The following is a 23224-nucleotide window of genomic DNA, read 5'->3' on the forward strand; positions in this document are numbered from 1 at the left end:
TGCGCTCGCCCGGCCCGGGATGGCGTCGGCGCTTTACGTGCCCGCTGTCGCTTTAAGTGCAGGCAGCCGCGAGTTCGGCGCCGAGGCTTCAGTACGAGACGCCGGGCGGTCAGTGCGCCGATCGACACGGAAGCCGCAGCGGACGGCGGTCCCGTCGACGTCAAGGCGGCCTGGGCAGATGCTCAGTCAGAGGAGATGCCCAAAACGCTGTGCACCAGGCCGAGGACTGTCGAAGGAGGCGTGCCACCGGCGCCCGTCTGCCAGGTAACACCGAGGTTTGACCGCGTGTGGCGGAGGCGGCGGCGGAGGCTCGTGAAGTCGGGGAGCGCCGCGGTTCGGCCGTCCATACGACGGCAGTGGTGTCTCGGCGGACGGGGTGGACTGGACGTGCCCGTGGGCTGCGCGGTGGGCTACCGTTCAGAGGCGTAGATGAAGCCCCTTTGAAAGACGAAAGGCGCTGCATAGGCGGAGGTCGAGTCAGGTCAACGCCTTCTTTAGTCGGCAGAGTTCTGGTGCCCTTCTGGCACTGAACTGTCATCGTGTGTGGCACCCCGCGACTTCGAATTAAGTTTATGGTGGTCTGCGTGGGTGGGACCCTCGTAGTTAGGGATTCATTCCGGGTGAAGCCCAGGCTGATGAAGTGGCTGGTTCGGGGCACGCTGTGAGACCACCTGCTGCTGAGCTGGCACACAACCCTGTGTGAAATATCCTGACGAGACTCCCTGAAGGTGGTGCCAGGCGGAGCCTGCGGCTCCCGGTCGGTCCCCCGTGTTTTGGGGGCTTCGCAGCACAGGAGGAGTCTGGTGGCAGACGGCTCATGGCCCACAGTGGGGCTCTGGATTGCCGATGTCATGGTAGGTGTCTGCTGGGTTAACTTGCGGGATCTAAACTTACAGCCTGGCACGATTTGGGCACTGCTGAGAGGAGATTTGTCTTTCAGCTGTCAGTGCCGACTGAGCCCACTTCTCGCTGTTGTGCCCCTTTGACTTCACCTGTGAAGCAGGACTGGGCACGGGCTTGTGGATTTACTTAGATGTGTAAATGTGCCCACACAGTGCCAGGCAGAGAGGCAGGCTAAGACAGCCAGGCACCTGCGACAGGTGGGCTCTGGAGATCCCACAGCCTCTGCCCTTGACCTTGGCCACCAGTAAGAAGGGGAACTGGGAGCTCTGGAAGTGAGGAGAATGGCTCTTTCTATTGGGGGGGGGGGTCATTGGGTTGGCATCGCAGCCTGTGCCAGGTGATGGATGGTCTCCTCTGACTTGTTGACTTTGTTGTGTTATTTTACTTCAGCTCTCCAGGGGAACCCAGTCGAGAAGAAGCAGGTTAAAGAGATCAGATGGCAGCACCACCTCCACCAGCTTCATCCTCAGGCAGGTAGGTGGGCAGCTTATTAACAAATGTAACACGGGTGCAAGTGTGGCAGTCACCTGGGGCACTTTGCCCATCCTGCTTGTCCGATTCATGGGCTGCATGTCACCAGGGTCTTAATGTGAATTTTCAGGATAAGCTGTGAGGGGCACCAATGTCTTTGTCGGAATTTATAATGTGGGCATTTTTAGGGTGAAATGTTATTTGATGTAGGTGACAATAAATTAAAGCTTTACAGAAGACCAGGCCTCTCTGCCCTCAGCAGCCGTCTGTTAGGGACCCCCAAGAACCCCACCTCTTCATATTGGGCATGGTGGCACTTTTGCTGCATTCCCGTACCACCCCTTCATGAGTATTGAGCCCTCCAGTCTTTGCCCCAAATGCATTTCTTCTTTGACAACAGGGGTTACCAGGAAGGAAAGTGGCACCAGAGTGGTATGAAGCAGGAGAAGGGCAGTATAGGGCACACAATGATCTCTACCTGCTAGTGAAGGGAATCACCACCAGGGGGCAGTGGGCACTGTAGGTGAAGTGGGTGTACGGGAAACCACAGAGACCTGCGTGAAGTTTGGCAAAGGGGTCTCCTGTCCAGTAGGAGGCAGCCCACGAGGAATGGCAGCAGGCCTGTGGTTTCACATCAGCCCATTAGGTGGCAGCACACAACCACTGACTGGAAAGAGTGGGACAGGGTCAGCCTGGACAAGAAGGCGTGAGGTCAGCAGGGGCCACTAGGGGGAGTTCTGGCCTGGCGTTCTAAGACGGTGTTAGCCAGAGGGGCTCATCGAGTTTAGAGTTGGGGGTCAAGGCTCACTGGATGGAGGAACAGAAGCTGGGGTCCTGAGAGAGAAGGAGGGGCAGGAGGTGGGAACACATAAGACGTGAACCAACCCACCTGGTAGACACGGGTTCAAATAGCATTACAGGCAGGCCCAGTGGGGCAGCAGCACCCCGTGTCTCCTCCTCCATATTGATCCTCTGCCTCTGCTTTTTATTTTAATAATAAGAAATAATATTCTGAGGTGGAGAGCGCCCCCTGCTGTTACACATTGCATTTTCACAGTTTCCTGGGTGCATCAGACTGGCGTTTGCCCAGTAAGACTGCAGGTCCCCCCAAATGTCTGTCGGCCTCCTCCCAGTGGCAGTGCCCTGGCAGCCTGTGCCCTAGTGGTCCTGCCCAGAGGTTCCCTCAGCCGATCGAGCAGTGCTTCTTCTTGCCAGGCCCTGCTGCTTGTACCTGTGATCTGTCCTCTTGGTCACCACCTGGGGGTCATAAGGGGGGCTGTGGAGGGGGGCTGCAGGCTGGGTGGGCTCTAAACTAAAATCTCCAACACAAGGGGGTCACAGCTTTAATAACCAAACCTCAAGCGCACCTTGCAGGCTGGTCAGATTCGGAGTGGACCCCTGGACTGGTGGGGGCCTGGGCACGGTGGAACGATCTGGAGGTGCTGGCAAGGTGTGGGCAAGTCTTGTGTTTCATGAAGTTTGGTAAAGAGGGCACCTGGTAAATCATGAAGGCCGCCGTTGTTGAGCGCTCCTGGACTCTGCCCGTTGGCGTGACTCATGTCAGTGTCACAATATAAGAAGCCCCCTTTTATGCCCTGACATTGTGGGGCATCCATTCTGATCTTTCATAGCAATGTGGATTCTTGAATCTGAGCACCTGAGCCCACGTTGGCAGCTGATGGTGCCCCTTCCTGGACGTTTCCATCTTTCTTTTCTCGATGCCATGATGGTTGAACCCCCAGACTTGAATTTTGCTTCTCTTGGATCACCATGTGGGGCCGAAGTCGTCACTCCAGGATGGACTGTGCTGTCCATTCAAAGCCCCCCTGTGATGGCCCTGTGCGGAGGACCTCAGCTGCTCTTTTATTTCCTTGTTGGTGGATGTTGGTTCAAATGCCAGGTCTTAAAAGAGAACATCCACACAGCTGTCCACATTCAAGGCCATCCCAGGATTGGGTGCCAGTCTGTGGCAGAGCACCCTCAGGCCCTGCCCAGCCACTTAACTTAAACCAGGAGGAAACGCTGGGGCACAGGGAGGATGTGCAGAGATGATATAGATGGGGCCGTGCAGTGCCACCCTACCCGTCAAAATCAATCCAGGTGATCTCATCCTTGAACTCTGACCCACAAATTGCCCCCTTAGCTGATCCATGCCCGCGCTGTGCCCTTCAAAGCCTGAGAGCTCCACTCTGTGCTCCTAACCCACAATTTCACAGCATTTTCTAAAATAAGCAGGCGGCCCAAATCACACTCATTTCAGCGGAGCCTCCCTGGCGAGCTGGCACAGTTTATTCTCCTCCAGCTGACCTCGATGGGTGAGCAGGCAAATCAAAGCAACATTTGAGGAGACAAAGGCGGCCAAGGCGGAGGAAGGGACTTGGCAAGTGGAAGAATGGCAGGCATTGGCATTCCCTTAGGCGTTGAGCTGTGATGTTGGCACCTGCGGGCAGCAGTGCCCTCCCCTGGACACTCGGCACATGCAGCCTGTCACCTGAAGCAGTGACGCCACTCACTATTCAGAGGAGGGCGTGGTCACCCTGGCTAAAAGTGGGCAGGGAACTTGAGAATAAAGTGGGCGGAGCCAGCAAACCATGGGTGGATCATTGCCCACTTTAAGTAACCTGCAGGTTAAAGGGAGGTGTGGATCTGTGCCAGTTTGCAAAGCCCCGCCCCTTTGGGGACAGGTGACACAGGACCTTCCTGTTCTTTGTGGTTTATTCTGATTGGGCACTTGCTTGTTTGCCCACTTGGCACAGCAGACAGTGTTTAGTGTGTTTGCTTGGTGATGATGTCGTAAAGTAGACTTTGGGGGGCTCAAACCCAGTATCCCTCCCTGGGCTTCGCCTATGGTTGCCAACCACTGGATGGTCCTCATTTATGTCTTTACAAAGAAAGCCATTGGCATAGACACCATTTAAGGACTCGTCTGGTCAAATCTGACCGCAGGATGGCAGCCCACTTTCTGCTGGTCCATCCTGCCATGTTGGCACGCCTGACTTGATCACTACTGAGGCTGACGTATGACTAACAGGACGTCACGGACCCCCTGTGGTGGCTGTAAGGACGTGGCAGCCCCTAAATTCATCTTGTGGCCTCCAGATTGTTTTTTTGGTTCCTGAGATGCCACCCAGTAACATGGCGGTGAAGTCTGTCAAATGCCCAGCTCAGTTTGATTCGGCCGAACAAAGCAAGATGGCGCCGTAGATTTGCTTTGTGAAGAAGGTTCATTTGTGAAGAGGATTAACTGCCGACGGGGGTCCTTCTTGCCCAGATGCGACGCCATCATTTTTTGTAATGCCAGTGACCTTCCACGTGGTGTCATCAACATGGCTGCACACAAAATGACGTCACGGGGATGCTGATACTAGAAAATAACCAGCAGAGGGCACCACCATGATGGAGCATTGCTGTTGCCTTACAGAACCCAATGTCCCGGGTTCAAATCCCACACCCACTGCTTCTCTCTATGGAGTTTCCCAAAAATGAGCAGATTGGGGGATTCCAAATGGGCCGTGTGTGTGCCCTCTGATGGACTGGCACTCCATTCAGGGGAGCTTCCTGCCCCCCATAATTATGAAGTAAGGATGCCAGATTAGAAGAGGGGATGGCACCAGACACAAATTCCAAGCCAGCAAACCCATTGGCGTGGACTCCCGGGTGGCGATGCCAGAGTTGTTTTCGAGTCAGAAAGGGAACGGGAAGTGGTTTCTATGGCAACGGCATAATTGGGGCATGTGAAGCCCCTTGATCTGCATGGAGAGATGCTGAAGATGGCACTGAAATTCCCGGGCGCCACCACAGCCTCGGGTCTCGGATACAGGAGGCTTCTTTGGTGACGGGCGCAGTGCCAGCGTCCACGAGTGCCCGTCTGTGCCAGTGGTGACCTTTATCAGCTCCGCTCAGCTTGGTGAGGCCCCATCTGTTGGGTTTAAAACTCCCTGAAAACACAAAACTTCGAGAAGTGGAACAAAGCAAAATGGAGAAAATGGGGAACAAAACTCGTCTAGCAAAGAGGAACGGGGAGGCATGGGGGGGGCAAACTGTTTAGGGGGTGACAGACCTTGGCATCACCTTTAAAACACTAGCAACATATGCTGGCACTTTATATAGTGCCTTTGTGTCACTTGGACAAAGTGACTTTCTCAGGGGGGTCGTGAGCTGGCACCCTTGGTGGATCCCCAGCTAAAGAAGTGGCAGAAGTGCGTGACCCACCCGGAGAAAAACGGCGACGGCCCAAACGCAAACCAAAAGTCGAACGTCCGCATCAGATGTGAAGTAAGGACCACTCCAAAGAGCATCGGGATTGGCCATCAAAGGTCATGTGACTGGCCATGGGCATAGCAACCTGTAAACAACATGGCCGCAGCCGAGAAGACAAAATGGCCGCCTTAGGATTTATCAGAGGGATAAACGACGAGAAGAGAAAATACGCGGAGATGACAATGAAATCCCACAAGGCTCCCGGGAATTCTTATGAAATCATCCACAAAGTCGGACTGTGAAGGAACAGATGGAGGCGAACTTTAGACGTCCGACTTCCAGAGCAGCTGCCTAGCGACCCCGTCAAGCGAAGGCACAAAAGAGCGGATCTTAAAATTCAAACAAAACGACACACGGAACGGCTGATGGAGTTTCAAGAAGAAGCCCGAAGGTGAAACGAGGAGGTCACAGCGACGAGCCGCAGAAAACGAAACAAAACTGAAACCGAAATCCCCCCACATCTCCAAAGTGGCCATCCGTAATCTCGGCAAGTGGAGGCGCACAACGGCCGGTTTCGCCAGCCTGACCGGGGTTCAAAGTCGCGTTGTGTGTCTTTTCTGTTCCTCCTCGAGTGTTACGTTTGTGGATTATGTGCCGTGTCCTTCATCTTTGATCTCGTCTATCAGCGGCCTTTGTTACGTTCAACGTGTTTTGTGGGTGGTCCTCCACCTGCCAATCACATCCAGGGACTGCCCTCCGCCCGCTGATCCTGGAGGGTCTGCCATAGTTTCTGGGAGTCGGTGGGTGTGCTTGTGCTCACGTCTTGTGGTTGATTGGATTTGGAGATTTTGTTGACTTTTTGCTCCATTTTGTGACATTTTTTTTTTTCTCTCTTTGGGGACATGTTTCCTTGTGGTGACCTCCGTGTCCCAGGTAACTCTGCGGAGCTTCATTCTTGTTGTTTGAAGATTCAGAGCTCGGCCTGACCGTGATATCCCCCTCTAGTGGCCATGTTTGGAAGTGCATTTGGGATTCCTGTGCTCTGCGACTCCAAGCCCAACACTCGCAGTCCGACTTCCATAGTGGTGGGGGGGCACAGAGAATGCGTTGCCTGGGGGCTCACTCGCTATTTAGTGACCACAGCTGCCCCCCCCCCAAATCATAGCAGACTAAAGCACGTCACTTCGTCTTCAAGGGGGTGGCGGTGGGCACACTGCTGACTGACTGACGTGCACCGTTACACAAATCCTGCACACCCACTTCACAACAGCTTATGTCACCTCTGGTGGTGACGTCGCGCCACAAAGTGGTGGCACCCATAACAAATAAAATGGGGTCTGTACAAAAAGGAAAGGGAAATAGAAACTAACAGCAGAATTTGGGCCAGAAAATCTCTGCAAAAATCCATTTAAAAGACGAGTAATGCCACATAATCCCAGAATACGATAAACATCTTAAACGTTCAGCCAATCAGGAGCACACTGCGGACAGGTGGCTTTAAATGAGAGTCCCCAGGCCCGGCGGTCCCTCTACCAGAAGCAGATGCTGAATGACTCAAAGAACATTCACTGGCGTCACACCCAGGGCTCATACCAGTCCTGTGCCCAGTGCTGCCATGGTACACACTGGCCCTCGTGCGATGAATGTTTAGCCACACGTAGCTCTGACTGATGCCATGCAGATGCCGATTTCAGCTGTTTGCCCAGGAGCTCAGGGCAGAGTGAACAACGCTGGAGGGAGTGTTGCCTGATGGATGGCACAGTGGGTCAGGCTGCACAATGCCAAGCTGCAGGTCAGCAGGTTAAACTGTCAAATCACGTAGACTGAACCTGACACATGTGAGTGAGCCAAGTGAAGAGGGGCAGATAAGACACAAAAACGAGAGACCTGAGGGCATCACACCATTTTAAATAGATTCTGATTTGAGTCATTGGCACCAGGCTTGGCACTGGACAGTCAGGTGAGCTTGCTCAAGGCTGGCAGCTTCATCTCCCAAAATGATGAAGATTCACTGACACTGAGCGACTTCTGAAAATCCTACCAGTGTGAGCCAGGGGGCTGTTTAATGAATGACGGGTGGGCACCAGGTGTGTGCCCAGCTGGCATAAATGGGCCAGTGAGATGTGGCGCTCCCTAGAGTCCCAAAATTAAAAAGCAGCTGTGGCTGGCTGTGAATGAAGGAGCGCCCCCTTGTGGACTCATTAGTGTGCGTGTGTGTGTATGTCAGCGGCCTCATGTGTCATTTTTTCCAGATGTGAAGTTGCACGGGGGTCTTCAATGCTGCTTTTTTTTTTTTTTAATTGGAAAATGCTATCAGGAATCCCACCAGGAATGAATCATGGGAAAGCCCTGCAGTGCCGGAAAGAAATAAAAATAAAAATGCAAAAGTGAGCACGGGGCATTTCACGGGGTACTTCCTGCCATTAGGCTTTAGTATATAGCGCCTTTCACAGCACGATATGTCTGTGCACTGCTGACATCCCTCAGTCAGTCTTTACACTCTATGGTGCCTTCCTCTCACTGAGCTTCTCAAAGCACATCAGTTCCCCACCAGGGAGCGCTGGGCAGCCCCCCCCCCCCCCTCATAGCAAAGGTGTGTGGTGTCTGAGAGCGGGGGGTTTAATGAAAGATAAAGTGCAGGCTTTTAATTCAATTAAACTCGGCCGCCATTTTAGCTGGAAAATATGACAGGAGCATCGGAGCAAAAATGAAAAAATCCAAAATGTCAACGGCAGCGAAAATCAGCGACTTGTGAAGGGAAAAACTGAGCGAGTCACACACTGGCCACGGACTCATAATGCTCGAGGGTCACCAGCAGGAGGCGCTCCACACATCACTCAACGACTCCTCCTAACACTGCGCCACGCCATCTTGGTGATCAGAATAATCAGCGAATACCAGGACCAGACACAAACACCCATCAATGACCCGAGGAACAAAGGAAGAACACAGAGGATGGCAGGAGTGGCCCACCCTGAGCCTTCGGGGTAGTCGGCTCAAACCAACGGCATGTATTTACTGATACATACATATGAAAGGCACTATATGACAGATACATAGAAGTGATCGGAATAATATTGTGATAAAGTATAATGGACAGATAGACAAGAAAGGCACTAGATAATAGATTAATAGATAGACAGACAGGTGAAAGGCACTATATGATAGATAGATAGATAGATAGATAGATAGATAGATAGATAGATAGATATGAAAGGCACTATATAATAGATAGATATTAAGTTTAGCATAGTAGGCAAGATAGATAGATAGATAGATAGATAGATAGATAGATATGAAAGGCACTAAGATAGATAGATAGATAGATAGATAGATAGATAGATAGATAGATAGATAGATAGATAGATAGATAGATATGAAAGGCACTATATAATAGATAGATATTAAGTTTAGTATAGTAGGCTAGATAGATAGATAGATAGATATGAAAGGCACTATATGATAAATAGATAGACAGATATGAAAGGCACTATATAATAGATAGATATTAAGTTTAGCATAGTAGGCAAGATAGATAGATAGATAGATAGATAGATAGATAGATAGATAGATAGATAGATAGGTATGAAAGGCACTATATAATAGATAGATAGATATGAAAGGCGCTATATAATATGATGAGAAAGGCAGTAAGTAAAAGGTAGATGAGAGGAATTATATGACAGATGCATGAGAGTGAAATGGGCTATTGAATCAATAGATAGATATGAAAGGCACTATATAAGAGCATAAAGCAGCCCAAGCCCCCCAGCTGAGTCCATGTTGTAGTGGTTGCTGCTGATGTGGATCTGCCTCAGTTGGGGGTCCTCAGTCTTCCATTTTATTTCCCGGGTCTTGCGAGTGCCATCAGCTCATCGATGGCTCTTTTATCAGATGGAGGGGCAGAGACCCCCGTAAGTCACAAGAGACGCCAATGGGAGATGAGTTGAAACTTTTCAGGGTTCTGAAGTAGGAGACCATCATGGCACCTGTGATGGACGCCACTCTTTTTGTCCTGTCGATGTAAAGTTCCAAGTCAACTTTATTGAGATGTGCGGTCAAAGAGTTCCAGTAGAGCTGATTAGGAATTAAGAGAGCAAATCATGAAATCAGGATGGAGTGACCAGGGGTGGCAGGGGCAGACACAGCCTTCCTCTAATGCCCCCTTCGTGAATTGACTTGGCAGTTCCAATCACACTCAGTAAGTGCTAATACTCTAGTAGGGTCATCAGTGTCACCTTGTTGTTGCCATCCCTTTACTCGCTCGCCAGCCACTTCTCAGTTTCACCCCACCCTACGCCCACCCCAACACCAGGGTTCGCCCTAATGGGCTCCTTATTTCAATTCGCACATCTCATCAGTGCTCTCGTTTCTTTTCGCTCTGCAGATTCACGAGTGGTGTGATCTTCTTCTCAATTCGCTTTTAAGTTTAAACATGTCGAGTGCAGCAGGTCCGAATTAGTGATGTGCAGTGAACAATCAAGTTCTTTTGTACGTGTCTTGGTCTCTGAACGAATGTACTGTTCACTGTCATTAAAGAACAAATCCTGTCGAGGCGTGTGCAGTGCGTGTTACGTTTTTATATTGCACTCTATGGCAGTCCGGAGCGATTATCTTAACTTGTCTTCAGGAAAAGAGCCAATCAGTAAACTCAGCAAAACAACTAGCCAATGACTGACTTGGTAGATGACACCAAGCACCGCCCACTGATCGCTTCACTCTGACTGAGTGACTGTGAGTGTCGTCCACGGAGTGACTGACTGAACGAGCCAGTGTGCCCCCTGCTGGTCAGGACAAGCACTGCAAGTTCACTCACTAAGCGCAGACGAGACTCCAGTCCATTGAATGGCAGGTCAGTTCGCCAGGAAAGTGCGGGAGATTCACGCAGAACTGAAAGGCATTTTATTTAGTCACAGATCAATGCGCTCAGTTTTATTACGATGTCTGTTGTAGCTTATTGTTCACGATTGTTTTACTTTTTATTTATTGCTGAAATTTTATTATCAAAATTCAATAAGGAGAACGTTATAATAATAATAATAATAATAATAATAATAATAATAAATTATTATTATTATTAAATTATTATTATTATTATTATTATTATTATTATTATGTTATTTTGTTGCTTGCTCTTTATAATTTTGTATTGTTTGGTGGTTAAAGTAGTGACACCATTATGATATTATTCTGGAGTTTTAACTAGAATAGAGCTTGTTGTTGTTTCTGTTGATAACGAATCGGCGATTCAAACATTCGAATCGTTCTGCCGAACTGAACGGAATGAATCAAATCTCTTAAAGAATCGTTGCGCACCTCGTTGGCTGCGCTTTCCCTTGTGGCCAGCAGATGGCGCCATGTACGCGGCGGCTTGTCGTGTCCCGCGCTCGTGCACGGCCCCCCCCGTGGCTCCGCCCTCCTGCTCGATGTCGTCACTTGTGCAGTGCGAGTGACGAGCGATGGCTTTGTGCGTTTGTACCCGCGTTCAGGGTCACCGTCGGCGTGCGTGTCGGCGCGGCACATTAAAAGAAGGGAAGAACTGAGCCAGAAATAAGAAAGAGCAGAAAACAGCGGCCATGAGACACCGCCCACCGTCCTCCGCACTACGATCAATCAGTCAGGCAGCTAATCGATCAGTCAGGCAGTCCGTTCGGCCAATCAGCTGATTAAGCAGTCAATCAATCAATCTTATCCCATGTAGCGCCTTTGACCTTGTGTGACGTCCTCCTCAGCTGCCATCTTCCTCTCACCCTTCAGTTCTCTTCCTCACACTTGTGCCTCCAGTGGAAGTGACTACTTTATGGTGCCACTTCTCACATGCCAGGTGACCCTGGAACACCTGTGGCTGAGTATTGGTAGCTCTTTTGAAAATCCTCTCTATCTGCTGATGCCCACCGCATACTCACAGACCGAGACCCCCGTCTCCAAGAGCGTTCACTTCGTGCTGGAGGGGCTGGTTAGAGAGGCTGGCTGGTGTCTGCACGTTCTTTCTGCAGATGCTGCCCTCCCTCCCTCTGGTCACTCTGCAGTGGTCACCTGGGTTTGTGAGTGGTGCCCACCTTACAGTCGGTGGTACTGGCGCAGGTCCCAGCCGCTGTGGCCATAAAGTGAAAAAGGGGATTAGAAAGAAGATGCACGGAGATAAAGAGCTTGAAGATTTTCAGAACTTGGAAAGGCGCTATATATAAAGACTAAACTCAAAGAGAAGAGAGCGAAGGGTTCAGTGACACGTCAGTTATTGGGACGCCATGGATATCGGGGGGCTGGCGGGCTTCAATTAACTTATTAAGTCTAGCAGAGCTTAGGTGGGCTGTGTGAGACATTCGGGAGCTAAACGTAAATCACGAGCCCCTCTACTGGCCTCTCATGAGACCCCCAGCGAGTCGCCCCACCAGGGCAGCCTGTGCTCTGAGGTCCTTGAAGTGGGCTGCAGCAGAAAAGGCGCTATATACATAAATGACTGACTTGTATTACAGAAGTCCAACATACTTGAATGAATTTCCCATTGGGATTAATAAAGTATCTATCTATCTATCTATCTATCTATCTATCTATCTATCTATCTATCTATCTATCTATCTATCTGTTATATAGCGCCTTTCACTCTATCTATCTATCTATCTATCTATCTATCTATCTATTATATAGCGCCTTTCAATCTATCTATCTATCTATCTATCTATCTATCTATCTATCTATCTATTATATAGCGCCTTTCAATCTATCTATCTATCTATCTATCTATCTATCTATCTATCTATCTGCTATATAGCGCCTTTCACTCTATCTATCTATCTTCTATCTATCTATCTATCTATCTATCTATCTATCTATCTATCTATCTATCTATCTGTTATATAGCGCCTTTCACTCTATCTATCTATCTATCTATCTATCTATCTATCTATCTATTATATAGCGCCTTTCACTCTATCTATCTATCTATCTATCTATCTATTATATAGCGCCTTTCACTCTATCTATCTATCTATCTATCTATCTATCTATCTATCTATCTGTTATATAGCGCCTTTCACTCTATCTATCTATCTATCTATCTATCTATCTATCTATCTATCTATCTACTAGTCGAGGTCTTTGAAATGGTGGGAATGGCGCTATATTAGTAAACAAAGATTTGCTCTGCATTGGGACGCGAGTGCAGCTTTCGTGTTGAGGTCTTTGAAAGGGGGGGGGGGTCGGGAAAGGCGCCATATGATTTATTTGACATGAGTTTGCAAGGCTGAAGTGCTCAGACCAGACCAGGCTTGACCACGTGACTTGCGCGCAGCAGCGTGAAAGGCGCTATATTAGGAAAACATGGAGACTTTGCATAGCAGGGGTCTTTACCTGCACCACGTGGAAAAGGAAGAAAATTGAACGTGCGATGCATGTGTGTCGAGGTCTTACAAATAGGGAGGCCTGGAGAAGGCGCCATATAAAGAAAACATCTGCACATGGGCCGGTGTGCCCAGACCAGAGCCACGTGACTTGTGTACAGTGGGATGAAAGGCGCTATAGAAGTAAAAGACTGATTCGGTTTGTACAATGGAAAGTAAATGCAACGTACATATTGAGGTGATTAAAATGAAAAGGATTGGAAAAGGCGCTATATAGATAAGAGGACTCATGTAAAGTGGTCTGAGCAGGGGCTCCACAGTGAAAGGCGCGTTCCGACTTGTACTACGGGGGTCTGTAAGGCTGATGTGCTCAGCCCTGGCTTGGAAACGACCTGTAAAGTGTGTGAGATGGGGGTTCACAGTGAAAGGCGCTATATTTATATACAGAAGACTGAATTGATTGGTATTACAAAACTGAAGAGCTGCAAAAGGCGCTATATACATAAGAGGGCTTCTGCAAAGTGGTGCGAGATGGGGTGCAAGGCGCTATATAGGCATCTTCTCACGTCGACTGACCTCTGCTCTTGCTGTCCCTGACCTCACCTACGGGGGGCGCCGCCCTCCCCCTGGTTGCCCCCCGAGTTTCCTTTTCCTCCGCAGCCCCTCAGCTCGTCGCTCGCCGAACGCTCTTCCAGCTGAGTGGAGAAGCGGCGGGCCAATCAGCGGCCGTCGTCGGTGCTTTGTCATCGCGGCTCCGCTCCGCTCCGCTTTGCTGCTCCGCTCCGTTTGGACGGCTGATGCGATGCCCGGTCTGGAGCGCCTCCAGGGATCGCCTGCCTCCCCGTAGAATGTGAATGAAGCGGCGCAGCACGACTGACGAGCAGGCTCGGGAAGACCAGCGCAGGCCTCGTGCGCCCCTCTCTCTCTCTCTCTCTCTCTCCTCGTCGCTTCTTCCGCGCGCGGCTCCTTCGGCTCTCCTCGGTCCTCCTTCTTCTCCTCCTCCTCCTCCTCCTCCCTCCTTCCTTCCATCCTCGGCGGCCGGCCTGCTCTCCCCTCCCCTTCCCGTCAGGTTGCTTTGATTCTCCCGTTCATCACGAGCTGCTGCAAGGACCACTAGACCTCCATGTATGACAATTTGTACCTGCATGGATTCGAAGACTCGGAGGCGGTGAGTGGCTGCCTTTTCCTTTTCTGTCTCCATTGTCGTCGTCGTCGTCGTCGTCGTCCCCCCGCGATCGCGATGTGGTGGCAGCTCGCTGGTGCGACGCGGGGCCTACGGACGGCTGACGGAGAGCGCGGCGGGCATCTGCCGGTGAGTCGGAGGCACCTGCCGCGCTCCTCCATCAGAAAAGGACCACCGGAGGAGGACCGCACCCCGACCCCCGCTTACCCGCCACCCGGCCTTTGATGAAGGAGCAGCTGGGGGCGGCCGAGCTGACCGGCGGGTGGGGGCGTAGGGGGCCCCTCGAGACCTCTGACCGCTCCGTCTAAGTGGCGAGGTGACGTGAGGGGTCCACCCGGTGGGGGTCTGCAACTAGACATTAGCTTGCTAATGGCGAGGGGCCGCGGAACAGGCAGGTGTGAAAGGCGCTATACTCAGGACAGGTCTGTGGGGGTCTCCCAGTTAGGAGGGGCAGTGAAATAGACGAAAAATGAAAGGCGCTATATAGTACCATCCATCAAGAGTGTAGCTTGGTAATGGCGAGGGGCAACAAACCAGGCAGGCACGAAAGGTGCCGTCACGTCGGGGTTGTTGAATGTGACAAACCTGAAAGGCACTTTAAAATATTCTTGTGAAGACCTCCCAGCAGAACTTGGCGTATTGCAGCGTTTCTCAGCCATGAAGTATTTGCGACCCGAGTTTTCATAACACTTTTAATCGCGACCCCCCCTTACGTTTTTTTGAACGGAGCCCACTAATACCAATTTGTTCTTTTTAAATTAATGATATATCAGAGACGCATATTTTATTATACCTGCTTAACTTTTATCGACATTTATCTAACTCTAGATTTCTTTTTCTAGTATCAGAATGGAGTTTAAGTTCATTTGTTTTGGTTTCAATAGATGGATTTTTCATATTTTTGATTCTTGTTTTCTTTTTTTCACATCTTCGCACCCCTCTAGGGGGTCCCGCCCCACAGGCTGAGAACCACTGGTGTATTTAATGCGAAGGGCAGCAAAACACACAGGGGTGAAAGGCACTATAAAGCATCTGAAACTAGAGGTTAGGAGGCTAAACATGATGGGCAGTGAAACGGACAGACACGAAAGGCGCTATAAACACAGTCCTGTGGGGGTCCCCAGCTGGAGCATAGCTTAGTAAACGTGAAGGACAGCAAACCATACCATAACTATATAGTACTGTCCTGTGACAGGTTAGGCTGTTGAGCGTGCCGGCCAGTGAAATAGACAGCCGTGAAAGGCACTATACATGAATATACACAGAGGTCTTCAAATTTTGCTTTAATATATGGGTGTGAAAGGCGTTATATTCGATTTGTAGATGTAGAACTTAGATAAACAAGAAAGGTGCCATGTCTAAGTAGAGCTCACTTTGTTACGTGTGTCAGAGAGTGAAAGGCGCTGTATCCTGACCTGTCTGTCTCTAACTAAACATTGATGGCTCGAGTGAAATGCGCCATGTTAGCCGGGTAGAAAGTGCTGTCCAGTGGGCATGTCCAGCTGGCGGTTAGATTGTCGTTGTTGCACTAAAATATACATACAGAAGTCAAAGGCGCTATATTAGATATACAGCACTTTCTTGCAGATGCCTTCAGCTTCAAGGTAGATGGTTAAACATGAAAGAAACTCCACCACTAGAGCTTAGGTGAATAAAACGAAGAGGAAAGGCGCTACATGATAGACTGATAGAAGGATGGAAGTGAATTGTGCCGTAGAACAGACAGAAATGAAAGGCACTATATAATAATTACATTTGAAAGGCACTATATAATAATTAGATATGAAAGGCATTATATAACACAGATATGAAAGGCACTATATAATAATTAGATTTGAAAGGCACTATATAATAATTAGATATGAAAGGCATTATATAACAGACAGATATGAAAGGCACTATATAATAATTAGATATGAAAGGCATTATATAACACAGATATGAAAGGCACTATATAATAATTAGATTTGAAAGGCACTATATAATAATTAGATATGAAAGGCATTATATAACAGACAGATATGAAAGGCACTATATAATAATTAGATATGAAAGGCACTATATATCCACGAGGTAGGAAAGTGTCACTCTTCTATAGATGTATTTGATGCTGTATTTGGAATACAAGACAGACAGAGTGATAGAAGGTGTCATGAAAGGCACTATATAAGAAGACACAGGGTCTCCTGTATGTGCAGTGTCCTCTGTCATTTGACTTTTCTACTTCTGCTGCTGCCTTCCAGTGCCCAGCGCGTGGTAACGGGACGTAATGGTCAAATTTTTTGAAATGTCAGTAAGCATGCGCTGCTGTCCAGTGACAATGGCAGGGTGCTGAGTGTGCGTGACATTCAAACGTGACACTGTTGCATGCAGGTGACAAGTCGGCCGAGTTTGAATTTGCTTTTTTTGGTGGACTTTCGATGTCCGATGGCCGCTTGTCAGCCTTTTCTGTCTTTCAGTTTTTGTATGGCAGTTTGGCGTCCTTCGTGATGGGTGATAAATGAGGGTGGCAAAGCAGGAGCGGGCAGGGTGACCAGGCCACTGACCTGCAGGGCACCTTTAGATTGATTGTGGGTGTCTTGGGGCGAGGCAGGGAATTGTGTGCTTTTTACTTTGAGGTCCTTAAAGGTGTGAGGTGAGGTGGACATCGATGGCATTTTAGAATGCAGCCTGATATTTGGGGCACAGACACTCGCATGGCGGGTCCTCAAGTTCTCTCACTATGCCCGAGGGTGGAGTGATGCCCTTTGTTCTCATCTGTCATATGCGTTCACACAAAACCAAGTCTCGGACCTGCAGTGGGAAATCTGTGAAAGCCATCCTGCCATCCCAGGGGGCTTTGCATGAGGAGTACGGTGGACTTTAGGGATTTTCCTTCCACTTGGAGTCCACTGTCAGGTGAGATGACGGATGAGGTTGCTGTGGTGTCAGCGGTGGGATCTGAGTGTTTGGAGGTGAGGGAAACCAAAGGCCAGCGGAGAGAGACAAGACTGAAGGTGGGCATAGCGGCCTAGTGGACTGGGTGTGGGACGGCTGGCTCATCTCCCAGTTAGTCTGACAGATGGCCGTAACGATTTGTGGCTGCCGGTAGAAATAAATATACAAGAGTGGACATCTTTTTCTTCGACCTTGTTACCTTACTGTGCTTTGTCGTCTGCTTTGCTTGGTTCTGTAAAGTTCTTATTTTGATGATACTCATTGTGTAAGGCGCTATATAACCTAACGGTGAACTCATTATGAGGCTTCTGCCCACCCTTTTCAGAGTGAATAGACCAAAGCCACTTGGCACTTTGTGAAGAAGGTCCCAGTGCTGGTGCAACCCACAGGTTTATTTGTACATATATAGCGCCTTTCACAGCAGACTGATCCACGGTGCTGAAGTAAGGTGTGGAATCACATTGGGGTTTCCCACATCGTCACCTCTGCCATGGTAGGCCCCCCCCTTAGCTATATGCAGACCACTCAATAGCATCTGGAAGAATGACGAGCTTCATGAGCTCCTGAAGACGATAAAATAGAAAACCCGAGAAAAACAAAAGCGGTGGAGAGTGAGAGCAGCGAGGAGGTCACCATTGTGGTCAGTCGGCTCACTAAAGAGGTCAGGCAGGAAGAGGAATCATGAGAATGGGCGGGGCGGGGGGGCAGTGGACACCGGGGGTTTGCTCCGATGCTCCAGTACACCCCAGTTATAAAGTGTAGAAAGGACACAGGTTCAGAATTTTGGGGTACCAATCCAGTTGTCCCCACTTAAATGAGAAGCCACTGCCACGAACAGACAGGAGCCGCTCTTAAGTGGTCGAGGACTCGTCTCTCTCTCTCTCTCTCTCGCGCTCTCGAACCCGGGTCAAAACGAGGATGCTGACATCTGTCAGGCCGAGCCCAGAAGGGGCGGGGTTTGGAAGGCCTGTGGGGGTGTGGTGAGGCCTGGCATGGTCGCGGTCCTTGTCAGTGATAGCGCCCCCTCTCATGGAAGTGGAAGTGCTTACCTTGTCAGAGCCTTGAAGGTGACCCCATATGTGCATGTGTGTGACAAAAGCGCCTTAGCATTCCAGGGGTCCAGTGGCAGCCCCTTAAAACTCCCACCTACCATCAGGAGGGCTTAACCTCACTTGGCTCACAAAGCTTCAGACATCTGCCTGATGAGCCACCCATCCTCGTCCACAGCGGCCCCTCTCACTCTTGTGTGATCCTGCCGACTACACCATACACCGAGAGCGGAGCTGAGCAGAGCTGCCTAGTGGAGCACTTCCGAATCTCGGGAATCCTGGGAATCCAAGACCCAGCGTACTCCAATGAGCCTACAAGACCTGTCCATCATCCCTGTTGTGGGCCCACTTTATCGATTACACGGTCGTTGATGGCAATCGATAAACGGCATGAGCCGACCCCGTGTTCCGATCTTTACACGTTATTTTGAGATTTATAACATTACGGCTGTGGTTCACCTTTTAGATTATCATTCACTCTTTTCTCACAATGCTGGGTTGTTTATAAGAGGCACATTACCTGTGACATCATGACGCTGATTGTCCCCCAGCCAGGACTTTGGATGAACGCAGAGATTTCAGGAATGGAGATCTTGCTCCATCAAAGGTCCACGTCCTCGCCTTTCAGTTTCATTTGCTTGTCTTTCTGATCTCTTGGCTTGGATTTGCTTTGGTCTTCTACTCTGCTCCACTGTTGGGTGGTCTTTTTTCCCCTTCTGGTCAACATGACTCTGAATGAGTCAGGACCCTCCCTGCATTTACCAGACTTTACTCGATCACCTGGACTTTGACTAAGCAGTGGTGGCCCAGTGGTGACACATGACACCATGTGGATGACCCCAGCAGTTCAGAGGTGGGCTGTTTGTTAGTGAAGATGGCCAGAGGGGTTGTGTGGCCACCGTGAGTGTCACATGCCTGCACTATGAGAACCAACAGGGGGCAGTGTGCCATCTGTAGAGAGTCAGGAGGCCCCTATGGACACAGCAGACTGCAGTGATGCCTGTGGCCAGCAGAGGGCATGCTGTTCAGGGGGCATTTATGCCACATAGCATGGTGAGGACCACCTTTGCTCTCCAATTACAGCAGGGAGGTGGCCAGAGATGCTTTCGGAAATACTGACCGGTCCTCATGGCCTTTAGTGTTATAGATAGAAATGGAAGGCACTATATAGTAGATAGGAAAGGCATTCTATAACAGATATGTAATAACTAAATAGGAAAGGCACTCTATAACAGATATGTAATAACTAGATTGGAAAGCCACTCTATAACAGATATGTAATAACTAGATAGGAAAGGCACTCTATAACAGATATGTAATAACTAGATAGGAAAGGCACTCTATTACAGATATGTAATAACTAGATAGGAAAGGCACTCTATAACAGATATGTAATAACTAGATAGGAAAGCCACTTTATAACAGATATGTAATAACTAGATAGGAAAGGCACTCTATAACAGATATGTAATAACTAGATAGGAAAGGCACTCTATAACAGATATGTAATAACTAGATAGGAAAGCCACTCTATAACAGATATGTAATAACTAGATAGGAAAGGCACTCTATAACAGATATGTAATAACTAGATAGGAAAGCCACTCTATAACAGATATGTAATAACTAGATAGGAAAGGCACTCTATAACAGATATGTAATAACTAGATAGGAAAGGCACTCTATAACAGATATGTAATAACTAGATAGGAAAGGCACTCTATAACAGATATGTAATAACTAGATAGGAAAGGCACTCTATAACAGATATGTAATAACTAGATAGGAAAGGCACTATATATCCGAGGAGTACAGCAGGTCAGTGATTCTCTCCTATAGTCAGTACTGCATTAGCCATACAAGACGGACAGAATGATAGTGACTTGAAAGGCACTATATAACAAGTAGCCAGTCAGAGGGTCCGACAGCAAGCCCCCTGTATGTGCACTGCCACCTGCCAGTTGACATTTTTACTTTTCCTGCTCCTTTCCGGTGTCAGATGCGCATTAACAGGACGTTACCACTCAGCTTTCTCCGAGATGTCTCTAAGTGTGCACTGCTGGTGTTGAGTGTGACATTCATACGTGACACTGTTGTGTGCAGGTGACACGCCAGCCAAGTTTGAGTCTTTTCTTCTTGGTGGGCTTTCAATGCCCAGCGGCTGCTCGTCAGCCTTTCTGTCCCTCAGCTGTTGTTACAGTGATAAATGAGGCTGGCAAAGCAGAAACGGGCCGTGCCATGTGGCAGAGTTACCAGGCCACTGACATTTAGCCTGGCCCAGTGGTGCGGTGGGCTCCTGCTTTGCCCTTCCGCTGTTTTGTCTCCCCCTTAAATGTCTGATCGTTTTCCCTAATTATCTCCTGCACTGCGTGGAGTCCGTAGGGATCGCTGCCCCCATTTTGAGACCCTCTTTTCCATTGTGCCCCTGTGTCACTGTCAGTGCTCCCCCATAAGGCCAAGCTGAGTGACATCGGACGTCTGACACCCCGCGGCTGACACAAACGCGGCTACTGCGGGCCGATGGCGGAGCCGTCACTTGAGAAACAAAAATAGAAGCTGACTGAGCATCGGAGTGGGCTCCTGTTGGAAGAGGCGGTAAACACTCTGTCAGCAGCTGCCACCTTGGCGTAAGCGGCAGGATCTTCACAAGAAAACAGGAGACCCCGCTGCGGGATTATCGGAGTGACATGAAATAATCCCCCCGGCCTGCGAGTGAGCCCAGACCAGGCAGCTGGCTTCCTTCATCACGCGCCTCATTAGGAGAAGCGTGCGGCGAGAGCGAGGAGGGTGTGTGGTGACGGCTCGGCCAGCAGCGAGGGGACGGCGAATCAGGCTGAAAGAATTGGCGACGTTCAGCAAAGGGCCGTTTGTTCTGGGGGTCCGAGCCGTGAGCAGGCGGCAGGACGAGGGGACTGACCGCTGATGGCCGTGCAGACTCTCGCGTCGAGATCGATACCAAAGTTATAAATCTAATCCAATCCCAGACTCGCCTAATCACATTCCGGTAATCTAATCTGCTGTAAATTTCGTATTAATAAAGGAGGCCTAAAGGGATGTCGGCCGATTGGCAGCTCATTCAGCTCAGTTGTGGCATCAGCACCCTGACATCAGCCATACAGCGCGCCAGCGAGTAAGTGACCCACACAGGGGTGTTGGCAATGCCCAAGGCCTCAAGGAGCTTCATGATAGCTCAGTGGGTTCAAGGGGACCCCCTAGTGGCAGAGATATTGTACCTCGAGCCCCAAGGCGCCACCTAAAAGCACAAAGCCCCTCAACTCAGCCACAGTCCTGACTCCCTGAGCGAGGGGCCGCAGTGACCATTTAACACAAAGCCCACACTATGGAAAGGCACTATATAAAAATCACATGGCCACTGAACCCCAAAGACATGGAGTGTGGGCCCACCACACCTACACAAGGCACTGTGGGTCTCGAAGATCCCCCAGGTCACATTCACCACAGCAGGTCACTTCATAGTCCACACACCTGGGGTGGCCAAGGCACTATAGAAAGTCACGCATGCCCCCTAGAGGTGGAGGACTCTTCCTGCTTTAATTACCACCGATGTGTGAGCCTCACTTCGCCGAGGGAGACGCGTGGAAACTGGCATACGTGTGATGGAAAAATGTCACCAGTCACCCGATGAGCGTAAACATAACGCAGTGACAGCTATAAGGTGACATGGGGATTGGGCACCGCTGCCTCTCAGCTCCAGGAGTCCGGGTTCAAATCCCAGGTGCTTTGGTTTTCCTGCCACATTCCTGCACCTGCGTGTGCCCTCTGGTGGTCTGGCATCCCATGCTCTAGGTCAGACGTTCTGTCTGTGCCCAGCTAGGCTTGTACTCCTTTCACATGCCAAGGACATGCAGGATGGCTGACCTCTGACTAAACTGGCCATGCGTGTCAGTGCAGCGGCGCCCCCTCCAGGATGGGTTCTTTCTTTGTTCCTAATGTCCCCAGGATGGGCATCCTGATTAACATTTTTAAAATGGAGGATGGCACAGCTGTGGCTTCTGTTTATTAACATAATGAAGGCAGAAAACAAGGAAACAGTTAAAAGGTCGTGTGTCACTGTGGGACCAGGCATCCAGAGGAGGTGACAGATCAGCCCTTTGGCGTCACTTCACAATGACCTTCTGTTCAAACGCTTTTCTCATTCCCTTTGGTGCCCTTGGTGGTATCCAGAGCACAGGTGCCATGTTTGTCAGACTGAGGTGTGGACAGATGAGCTTCAGCCGGGTCATAGCCATCGGTGACATACTGATAAGGGACACTGCATCTTGCTATGTCACCTGCTCTGCCTCATTATCATAGGTGGCTTTTGGGGAGGTCTGAAAGGCGCTATATAAAATACATTCTGACAGCTTCTGCTGGTGCCACACGTAGTGTACATTTATCAGGTGACAAATGCCCACTGCTTCTTCGCCTTTGCTCTTCCCTTTGACAGGACGCAGCCCCCAGATGTCATTTTGTTTTTTTTTTACCTTGGGTGACCCCCTTGTCCAGTTCTGGTCATACTGGTCACTGATTAACCCAGTACCATTGGGCACAAGACAGGACTCAGCCCTGGATGGGGTGCCAGTCATCCCCAAGTGAGATAAACCCATGAGGACACGGGGAGGATGTCCAGTCGGACATCAGCTGGACGTGAGATTTGAACCCGTGGAATGACCTACAGCCAGTTAAGCACAAAGCGAAATCAAACATGAAGGCGTGATGATGTGTGGTGAAAGGCGCTATATTAAGATAAAGGGACGTTCTTTGGCTTCTGTTTAAATTTTCCGCCTCATGTGCGTCTGCTGGAGATGCCTGAGTTCCCACCGTCGATCTCCATTGTGACAGTCGTGACGAGATGAGGACAGGCAGAGCGGGACTGAAAGGCAGCACACTTGCCCTCAGGGAGAGCGCCAAGACCCTCTGAACCGAAAGTAATGGCGCATGTAGGGTGTGCCTGTCACTTTGGAATACGGATGGCACAGCCGGGCAGCTCTGCGGCACTCGGCTGCGGACTGTGCAGGACGTCCATGAGCTCCATTACTGAAAACGACGAGCATCAGGGTGACAGCTATGTGTCTCATTGGCCACACCTCTCATGTACCTTTGACCCCGCCCATCTAATGATGTCATCTGGTGGGAGGGGC

General features: G+C 49.8%; 1 protein-coding gene across 2 annotated transcripts in view; it reads left to right on the top strand.

Moving 5' to 3' along the window:
- cacnb4a (calcium channel, voltage-dependent, beta 4a subunit) overlaps positions 1-23224 on the top strand; it is an 80448-nt gene continuing 57224 nt past the window's right edge. Inside the window, exons 1-2 of one of the 2 annotated variants that reach the window (XM_028808085.2) lie at positions 1-264; positions 1294-1377. In XM_028808085.2, coding sequence (XP_028663918.2) covers positions 196-264; positions 1294-1377 — 153 coding nt within the window. In that variant the 5' untranslated portion in view covers positions 1-195. Of the gene's footprint in view, positions 265-1293; positions 1378-13663; positions 14083-23224 lie in introns of those variants that run through there. The other variant, XM_028808084.2, reaches the window with a different exon arrangement.

Source organism: Erpetoichthys calabaricus, chromosome 8 (assembly GCF_900747795.2).
Source record: "Erpetoichthys calabaricus chromosome 8, fErpCal1.3, whole genome shotgun sequence".
Classification (NCBI taxonomy): Eukaryota; Metazoa; Chordata; class Cladistia; order Polypteriformes; family Polypteridae; genus Erpetoichthys; species Erpetoichthys calabaricus.